This window comes from Hypomesus nipponensis, chromosome 10 (genome assembly GCF_054491055.1).
Source record: "Hypomesus nipponensis isolate SF chromosome 10, ASM5449105v1, whole genome shotgun sequence".
Classification (NCBI taxonomy): domain Eukaryota; kingdom Metazoa; phylum Chordata; class Actinopteri; order Osmeriformes; family Osmeridae; genus Hypomesus; species Hypomesus nipponensis.
The window spans coordinates 13,303,937-13,313,507 of record NC_140370.1 but is presented as its reverse complement, the minus strand read 5'-3'; the positions used below and the strand labels follow the sequence as shown (position 1 = coordinate 13,313,507).

The 9,571-nt window shown below is 41.5% G+C and overlaps 1 protein-coding gene across 1 annotated transcript; it reads right to left on the bottom strand.

Moving 5' to 3' along the window:
• Positions 1-3,185: 3,185 nt before the first annotated feature.
• On the bottom strand, positions 3,186-8,674 carry kiss1ra (KISS1 receptor a). Its single transcript, XM_084707053.1, has 5 exons — positions 8,425-8,674; positions 7,371-7,495; positions 5,824-5,959; positions 5,286-5,524; positions 3,186-5,077 (listed from the first exon to the last, which is right to left on the bottom strand). The coding sequence occupies exons 1-5, from the start codon at positions 8,672-8,674 to the stop codon at positions 4,691-4,693; spliced, it is 1,137 nt and encodes a 378-aa protein (XP_084563179.1). The 3' UTR covers positions 3,186-4,690.
• Positions 8,675-9,571: the final 897 nt, after the last annotated feature.

Below are 9,571 nucleotides of genomic sequence, written 5' to 3'. Positions count from 1 at the left end.
AGCAAGCTCCAGGAGCACGGCCCATGTGCACAACAGGAGATCTAACTGAGCTCTCACAGGAACTGTACTCAATAGGGGGCCAGTTAGAGACCTAGTAGCTAGAGAGACAGATTAGACAAAAATAAAACACTTATTAATGTGTTACTAATTATTAAAACGTTTTACTATTTATTATTGTTTCAGCAGCAGAGGTGCAAAAATAGAGGTAAGTAAAAAAAAACAATGCATTAAAATACTGTGTAATCATAATTTATAATATAAATGAACAAGCAATGTTCATGTTGTAATAATCCTTAAATACAAAATATAGAACCAGATGAGACCAGTAGAGTCCCAGTGAAGAGCTTAGTCAACTGTAATTTCCATTCGACTTAACCATGATTGGCCAATTAGCCCCCGTTTCTGTCTGTTTGGGTTCACCACCATTAAAACAACAGTAAATACAGAAATCAGAGTTCACTGTCATTTCACCTCCCCATATTCTAGGTGGGGGTGGATGTATTTGTGTGTACTGTTACTACCATGGCAAATGACGTATGTCTTCATTTGAGTTAAAAAAAATCTGAAAAAAAAGAAAAACATAGGCCTACTTTCCACCCCCACCAGCCTTACCTCATGTACATTGTTGTGTTTATGTGCACAAGGGTGCGTTTATTTTTAGACCCGGGGTCTGCCTGACTATTGGGTTTCACAGTTCGCAGCCCAGTTCCAGACGTTACCCCCGCCCCCAGCCCACCCCCCACATCACTGTGACCCCCCACCCCCCATACACACAACCCATTATGGCTCTGTGGCTCTGAGGTTTCCTGACTGTTCTGACGTAGAGTGCAGGGGCACCATAACTCCACCACCCACTCCTCTAGAATGGGTTCTTTGTGCGACTGGTGGTGCCTTTCCTCTTTCCAGGGCTGACAATGTTTTTCCTTTCTGTTCGTCAGTTCACAGACGACCTATTCGCGTCAATCCTTTCTGTCCATAATGTAGCCTGCTGGCCTGGATGTATGTGATTCAAGTGAGTCTCCAGAGTGGCTGTGGTATTGTAGGAGCACGATGCTTGGCCTGTCTGTTCCATTTAGTTGGGGCCTTCAACCCTCCTGAGGCCCCTGCTGGATCTAATGTGGTGTCTGATCCAGAACAGGAGTGCTAGACTCCACACACCCTCAGACTGCTGTCTCTGCTCTCTATCTGTATATCTATTTCCCTCTTTCTCCCTTTTTGGTTTCTCTCTTTCTCCCTCTCTGGTCTCTCTTTCTCCCTCTCTCTGTCTTTACCCTTTTTTTCTGTCTTTTACCATTTTGTGCATGCGCTCTCTCACATTCTAATCTTTCTTTTTTCCAGGTTCTTCTCTTTTCTTGCTCTTGCTCCCTCTCTCTCTCTCTCTCTCTCTCTCTCTAGTCAGTCCCCCAACAGAAGCCAGGTCTCTTACACAAACACACACACACTCCCTAAAACTCTAATATAGTACAGTATTTTCCCTTAGTTTCAAATGTTTTTGCCAAGACAAACTCCCAAGGTGGATTAGGCTTCTCGGCGGGTCATTTCTCGCCTGTTTTTCTCCCTTTGATTTATGGTTGTCCAACTAAAGGCTCTGTCCCCAAGTTACTTTGGCTCTCTGCCTCCCTCCTCAGGAAACCTAAGGGAAGAAAACACAATGGACACATTTTCACAAAGTTCATGGACAAAATGTTCCCCCTCTAATAAGGATATGGCACAGATCAGGGACTGTATAAATCAATTGTATTCCCAAAGCCAAATGGCATGCCGGTATTTTAATTGCAGTCTATACTGTTCTTTTCATCGGAAATCATGCTGAAAATGCCAGATGTCAGCAGGTGAACTATCTGTCTATTAGAACCCCAAATCACAGGCCCAGGAAGTCCATTTCCTGGAGAGTTTCATGTCATGCTGACCTGGTCTAAATAATTCCATTTTTTTTTTTTAAATAAAGTCACTGGGATAATGCTAGTCAATGCTTTTATCTCAATTAACCTAGAAGATTGGTCATAATGATGCTGACGTAGAGTTAAGTTACCATCAATTGGCCTTCCAAAGACTCATTTCTAAAAACCTCCCGGAGAAGTTTAAAATGGTTACAGCACTAGGTATAATTTATTCTCTTTTTCCTTTCATTCTCTCTCTCACTCTCTCTCTCTTCCTCTCTCTCTCTCTGGCGCTCTCTGTGTCTCTCTTGCTCACTCTTTCTCTCTCTCATTCTCTCTCTTTTCTTCCCCTCTTTCCCTGTTTTTCTTTTTTTCTCTCACCTTCTTTAGTTCCTCTCTTTTATACTCTTATGTGTTTCCTTCTCCTTTTTTCTCTCTCTGAGTCTGACTCCTTTCCTCTCACCCAGAGCATTGATCCAACCTGTCTGAACATCACATGGCTGACATTTTTACATAGTGTAATTGAAAACTGACTTTTTACAATCCTTCCAATTTACACACATCACCCAGCTTTTTTTGCACCTGGCCATGGCTGTCAAATTGACTGTCAGGGTGCCTGGATTGATGTAAACCTCAATCGTTTTTTCACCAGTGATTGTTTGCTCCCAGTACTGGCTTCAGATCTCAACAGCCATCCAGTTGAGAGTGAAAGCTCTTTGGTTGAGTAGTGACCTGCCAGCAGCAGAGGGTTGGTAGCATGTTTTCCAACTGTCAATGACAGTTACAGAGATGGACTGACTGTGTTGGAGAATGACAATGGGGTGATGAGAATAGATAAATGTGAGGCTTGTTGGTTAGTTATTGATGATGTAGTTGAACTAAAATCTCTGAGTTTGTGAACCTGGCCATTGTCAAAACGACTTTCCATCCAAAGAACATCAACTGTGCAGTTATTTCCAATGTGCAGTTCACTTCTAATCCAGACTCTAATCCAGACTTTCTCGTTTCTTAGTTACTGTACTGTAATATGAAGCTGATCTGGGCGCATGCTGCCAGGTTGATTGTGGCTGATGTAAACCCAAGAATAACAATGGGCATTTTATTCTTTGGGATTAACTTTGTATTGCAGGTGCCTGCGGTTACCATGGTATTGACTGCTTCTACTTCCACAACCTGTACTTGACCTCAACAATACAGCCCACACAAATCCAATAACATCCTTATCCATTAACATCCACATAAATAAATAAAAAATGTTATAAAATGACAAGGTGACTTCCAAGTTAGAAATCCATTCATTTATTGTTATTAGCAACAACGACACAACCACAGACAAATGTGTTTATGAATACATTATTCTAATATACACAATTGTAAACTACTGGATTCATATTGTTTACTGTATTTACTGGTGTCTGGTGTCTACATTTCCTGATCTGAAACTAAGACTGCAGCAGGAAGGAAAAACAACCCCTAATCACAACATCTCAATGCCTTACAGTGAGCCTCATGTGAACTGGTCTGTGATATGCAACAACTGTATTTATATGCCGCTGTTTGAATGGGATTTTTGTTGTTATATGCTATCGTTTTACAGTAATGTATGAACAAAATGTTGTTCATATGTGCACACGGTCTGTAATGTTGAATGACAATAAAAACGATCTATCCATCTAGTACACAGACAGAAAGGTCAACACACAATTTAAAACAGATAAGTGGTGTAAGAACAGACACGTTAACACCATCAAGCATCATCAGAATCCTCTGAAATGACTGTATTGAACTTTGGAGTTACTGGCCATTGAGACAGATCTGACTACATCCAGGCTGTCTGGTCATAGCAAATGTTCAAGAGAGTTAAATCTGTGTGAAACACAGTTGACTATTTTACATAAAGTAGGTGCTGAAAGGCAGGTCTTTCAGGATATTAATTTTCACAACCCGTCAATGTACGATGTTTTAATTGACCTTCGATACTATGTTAAATCCTTCTGTGAAATCAAAAAGACCTACTCTGTATCTCATCTTCAAACAAAGCTGAATGAAGAATGTGGTTTAATTAAATTCCGTTTCAACAGCACAGATTTTCCGATATGCAATTGAAATAGAGACAAAAGGCTGGCAACACGTGGGCGGTCACAGTTTGAATAACTTAATCCTAGGTGGGTTCTTTTTCAGGAAAAAGAAGGGCACTGAGTCAGGTATGGCAATGCCGTAAGAATCTTGGTTTCTTGCATTCCCAAGAGGGTGTGGTTGGCTGCCTGACCTAACACCTGTGCTCTGTGTTGTATGTTGGGGAGGCGTGATGGTGGAACATAATAAGAGAGTAAATACAGCCCATGCCTCATTAGCCACTTCGCTGCTACTGCAGGTTCTTACACATCAGGCAGTCCTCAACGGCCCTGGCATCTGAGTCTGCATGTGACAGCATTTCTACAGTCATCCATCTCTCCATTCAGTGAGCATGCATCGATCTGTTTGTTTTTTCATTGGTAACGAATGGCTTTAAAGAGCTTGTTATTTCATATTTGAGTTATTACAAGGTCATATAGATTGTCAATCGAATCATTCTGTAACTGCATAATCTGTGATTTCAAGTATTTCAATTATTACATTCAATTATCTCAAACGGTCCCAAGTTTAATGTAATAGTGAATATGATGTCAATGAATGGTCTGTTTCATGAAGAACAGTCAACACACAGTAAATGATGCTTCTCTATATCATAGTTCCTGTAGTTCATTCCTGTAGTCATTCATGTTGTTTTTACTTCCTGTAGTCATTCATGTTGTTATTACTTTCTGTAGTCATTTCTCATCACTGTTGTTGTTGACGTTGCCTTCCTCCGCGGCCACAAACTTGATCTCGGCGTTGGCAGTCCGCGATGTCACGCTGCTGTCCCTCACCTTGTGCTTGAAGAGAAAAGGGAAGGTCTTCCTGAAGGACTTCCTGAAGCTGCCGCCCATGAAGCCATAAACAAAAGGGTTGACAGAGGAGTTGGCGTAAGACATGCAGTTGGCCCACGTCTTGATCTTGTAGGTGGCGTAGTTGGGCTGGTAGTCAGGGTAGAAAGACTGGAAAAGCACAAAGAGCTGGATGGGACCCCAGCAGATGGTGAAGAGGAGGACTATGACCACCACCATCTTGGAGATTTTGCTTCTTATGGAGATGGTCCTCTCTGACAGCAGGTTGACCTGTGACGTAGGGAGAGTCATTCAGATTAGGTTGGTTTCATCTATCTTTCAGTCGACCATCTTCTATCAAAACTGTTAGGTGTGACAATGATCATAAGTGCACTACCTAGAACATCCACCAAAGACATCGCCCAAGAACACCATTGTGTATTCATTATGGACATGCACTGGTGCTGAAAATGTTGTGTTGTGTTCACAAAGCCCTGACCTGGTAGTTGTTGTCCACCGGCTCAACAGCAGGCTGCCCCACCCTCTTCAGCATGAGAGTGTAACAGAGGGAGATGGTGAGGACAGGCAGGAGGTAGGCAGCTATGAACTGGTAGAGAATGAAGGCCCTCTCGTGGGCCTTGGAGGGAAAGCGTTCCATGCAGTAATGCCTGGGACCATACCAGTATCCCTCTTCGATCCTCTGGTACAGGAAAATAGGGATGGAGAGGAGGAAGGAACCTGGAGGAGGAAGGAAAGAGATATGACAGGATAGGGTTAGACACATAGAGCTCTGTAATGGATCATATTTTGTGATGACACTTCATTTAAGGGGGTCAGTAAAGATTATGTGCAGTAGGTTAATTATCATAAAGAAACTGTCCATAGGATACCTTAAAATAAAGTGTGATCCAGTTTACATTCGCCTTCTCAATGTGCTCAGCAAAAGTGTCTACATGTAGTTTATATTGGTTGGTTTACTGCTATCGTAGAGAACAGTCAGATCCGAATCAGAACTGCCCACCCTCTGTGTTACTCACCGATCCAAATGCAGATGCTGACTATCATGGCAACCCGAGGCGTGCGGTGGCGGAGAGATTTTAAGGGGTAGACAGTGACATAGCAACGGTCACCGCTCATAGCTGTCAGTGTGATACAGGTGGCCTGGACCGTCACCTACAAAACAACCAACCATTGATAACCATCACCCTAGAGAAACTGAATTGGCCTTACATTTAAACATGTCAATTATGTAAGGAAGCTTGTCACACTTAATCCAACCCGCAAAAATGAGTACTATAATGAATTTCAATTCATTAATAGCACCAGTGCTCTTGTGTTGGAGTGGAAAAGGTGTGGATGTGTGTTGCCAGAGTCCTCAACCCTCTCTAAACAGAGAGTGGAGAGGAGCGCAATCTGCTTTGCAGCACTAATTAAGTGGACTGTAATGCATAATTATTTGGAATCTGTCTAGGCAGCCAACTGGCTGTATAATTCAGTAAAAAAATTCAAATTGAATTTGAATATTCAAGATGTGAGGCATGAAAGAGTTTATGTAGTTTGATGCATGCTGATCAAGAAATGGAACTGGAATCTGTGACAAAAAGTGACGGAAAAAGTATTTTCTGTGGCTACTACAAGGGATTGGATGACGAAGATACTGTATTACTGCTTCCCTAAACTTGTTGATTCATTTTATCGACAAGGTAACTAAATTTCCACAGGCACAGTCGAATGAACCCCACTTGAGGTGGTTAAATTGACCTTACTGATGATATACACCTGTATGGGTGAGAATGAGACACATTTCAAACCAACCCACTTCATGGGTGGATATCAATTGTGAAGTGGAGTCATCGGTCTTTCGGAGAAGAGACAGGGTAAGAAAGACGTTTTTCATTGAGATCTGATTGAAAATTCTGATCCCATTCTAACTACAGAGACCATTCTATATGTTAGATTGGAGCTTGTAACCAAGACATCCTAGCCATCGTCACAGCATTGTCACAGCACAGTCAAATTGTTGGGAGCCTCATAATCTTTTTTAGTTTGTAAATGTTTTTGATAGACCTAGACTTTAGATAATTACATACATATTTGAGTTCAACATGACAGGTTACAATTACAATACAACATGAATCGCAACTTAATGTAGCCTGTACCTCTCCTACCAAGCAGAGGCCCTCCCAACCTACTGCATTTGAGCTATGCCTTTCATTTCAAACCCCAGCTCATCTTCCATTAAGCTACCCCAGCTCATCTTCCATTACGCTGAGGATGCACAGTGAATATAGATGTGTGCTGAATACAAATGAAACCCCCATTACATTAACTACCTATGAAAAATCAGTGACATCAGTCACCAAAACTCAAATTGGTTATTTTGATAATGCAATAGGTAACAGGCAATAGTCACGCAAATGAGAAATCTATCACCTGAGTGACATTGCAGCGAGATAATCACTTATTATCCGAATAAAATACGAATCTAATCTCTTCTGAAACTAGGACCCAGGGGACACTCTGCAGGCTAAATTGGAGTAACCATATCTTGTCACTTTAGCGTTTGCTTTCTTTGATGTGTTACCTGTTGAAGGAAGGCAACAAATTTGCACATGAATTCCCCAAAGATCCATCCAGGCAGAGGGTAGAGTGTGGCAGTGAAGGGAACACAGCATACCAAGAAGATGATGTCAGTGGCTGCAAGGTTTGCTGGGAGAGGAGGGAGGACGGTCAAAAATGTTACATTCTGTGATGGGATGGCATTACGTGGTTTTGGAAACCAGAATAATCAAATATATAATAATCATGTCAAATGTCCAAGTAGGCTACTGTCAAGCTGAATTCAAAGTGCGGATGTTAGATTTGTATCTTTAAAAAAAATGAATCAACAATATCAATATTTTGATCAAATTCTGATCTATCACAGGATAACTCATGTCTGATTCGATAAATTATTTTCTGATATGTGTGCTTTCAGAACTCACTGATTGCAGCATATTCAATCTGTGCAGAAGCTGGATCTGGTCATTTATAATGTGATGCAAAGGCCTATGGTTATATTCATCTATGTACAGTGATTAGTCAGAAGTGGAAAAATATTGCACACATGGACATGGACAGCTCCCAGGTGGCGGTTGGAAACAACAATATTTGGAATATTAAACAGGCTCCCTTATAACAGCCTCCAGACAAAATATTAATTCCACTTTGGAAACATGCAAGCCCATTGTCAACAACAACTCACACACAAAAAAAACACAAACTAACTCACGTACATACACACATGCACACACCCACATACACACAAAGGACATGCATCAATGTTGTGTGTTACAACTTCACAACTGTATTTCAAATGCAAATGTCAACCAATATGAATTTAGGAGTATGAGACCGTGATACAGAACCTGGTATCAAATGATTAATTTCCATAAGTTTCAGTTTCACAGTTTCAAACGGACACAATATTTGTGAAAAATATTTCAACATGTCCAAGATATAGCTTACATTGCAGTTTTCTCTGTTAATTTTTAAATTGAAAATAGGTAACAAGTAATTATTGAACGTGAAATCAACGTTGTGCGAGTGGACCCGCTCAGCCAACGTTGCAGCTATAGCTGGATCTTCTCCCTGCTCACCTATATAGAAGTTGGTGGCGGTCCTCATCTGCCTGTGTTTTGAGATGACATGGATGACCAAGGAGTTTCCTACCAGACCCACAAGCATGATGAGCGAGAAGAAGAGAGGGACAAGCCAAGCGTCCGTTAGGAACGGATGTTCCTCCCCTTCCTCGTCCTCCGCTGCCGCCGAATCCTTTCGAGAGCTGTTGAGCTCCGATGAGTTGTTCAGCCACAGCTCCGTAGAATTCCATTCATGGGATGCGAACATAGCGGAGCGTGCGGTTCCTCTAAAGCTTTCAGGAGAGAGAGCCTACAAATGTGTTTTCTTACGTTTAAACAAACTGGTGCATAAAGCAATAGCGTGTATTCAAGATTATAGAGGTAATGGATCAGTAAAAACGGTTTATTTCATAGATCCTGGGCGGAAAGTTGCGCTTTGTAGTTCGTCAAGCGTAATGACCTTTAATTCCTCTGCTTAACCTTAATAGCTTGTAGAAGTTCAGGCCCGTTTCTGTTGGGAGCAGTGATGTGCACGTATAGCTTAGTTGTTGAAGGACTTTCTAAACGTACTCTCTCCAGCGACCAGATTGCTCTGGCTTTATAACGAGCCACAGGCACACGTGGGTTTCTGCTTGCCGGATTCTGGCATAAATAGCTGATATCAGGTCTCCATAGCAACATAGCTCCCCATCTCGAGTTTTCAGTCTACGCCACACACGCACAAATATTCATTTTTTCACTTTGTTCAAAATTTATTGAAGATATTGTGGTGCTCTTTATCTGCTATTTTGCTAAGACTTATAGTTGGCCTACATTTTATACTGATGTTTTTGAGTATGCCACTCCATCCAAACACTGTCATACTCAGCTATCAGGCAATTAACTTTGGTGACAATAAAAATTTTGTGAAGTGGACTTCAAATGCAAGCAGTTCCAGGGCGATAGGAGGAGTAAATTGTGATACTTGAGACAAATGCAGAAAACATGCTTCTCAAAAGTAGGCTATAACAAATAGCCTACATTTCATCTACTGTATACTGCTGGACGCAGTATATTTTCTGTCCATTTACACCCAGTACAAGAAGATGCTCACCTCCATTAACATGCAGGGGAGTCAGTCACGACACTGCTCATCAGTTCTGCTTCGAAGGTCATCCCAAGCTGA

Coding starts and splice junctions, on each gene's coding strand:
- kiss1ra (XM_084707053.1), bottom strand. CDS start 8,674: ATGTTCGCATCCCATGAATGGAATTCTACGGAGCTGTGGCTGAACAAC. Junction 5,960..7,370: donor TTGTTGCCTTCCTTCAACAG/GTAACACATCAA, acceptor GTTGTTTTGTAG/GTGACGGTCCAGGCCACCTG. Junction 5,525..5,823: donor CAGCATCTGCATTTGGATCG/GTGAGTAACACA, acceptor TTCCTCCTCCAG/GTTCCTTCCTCCTCTCCATC.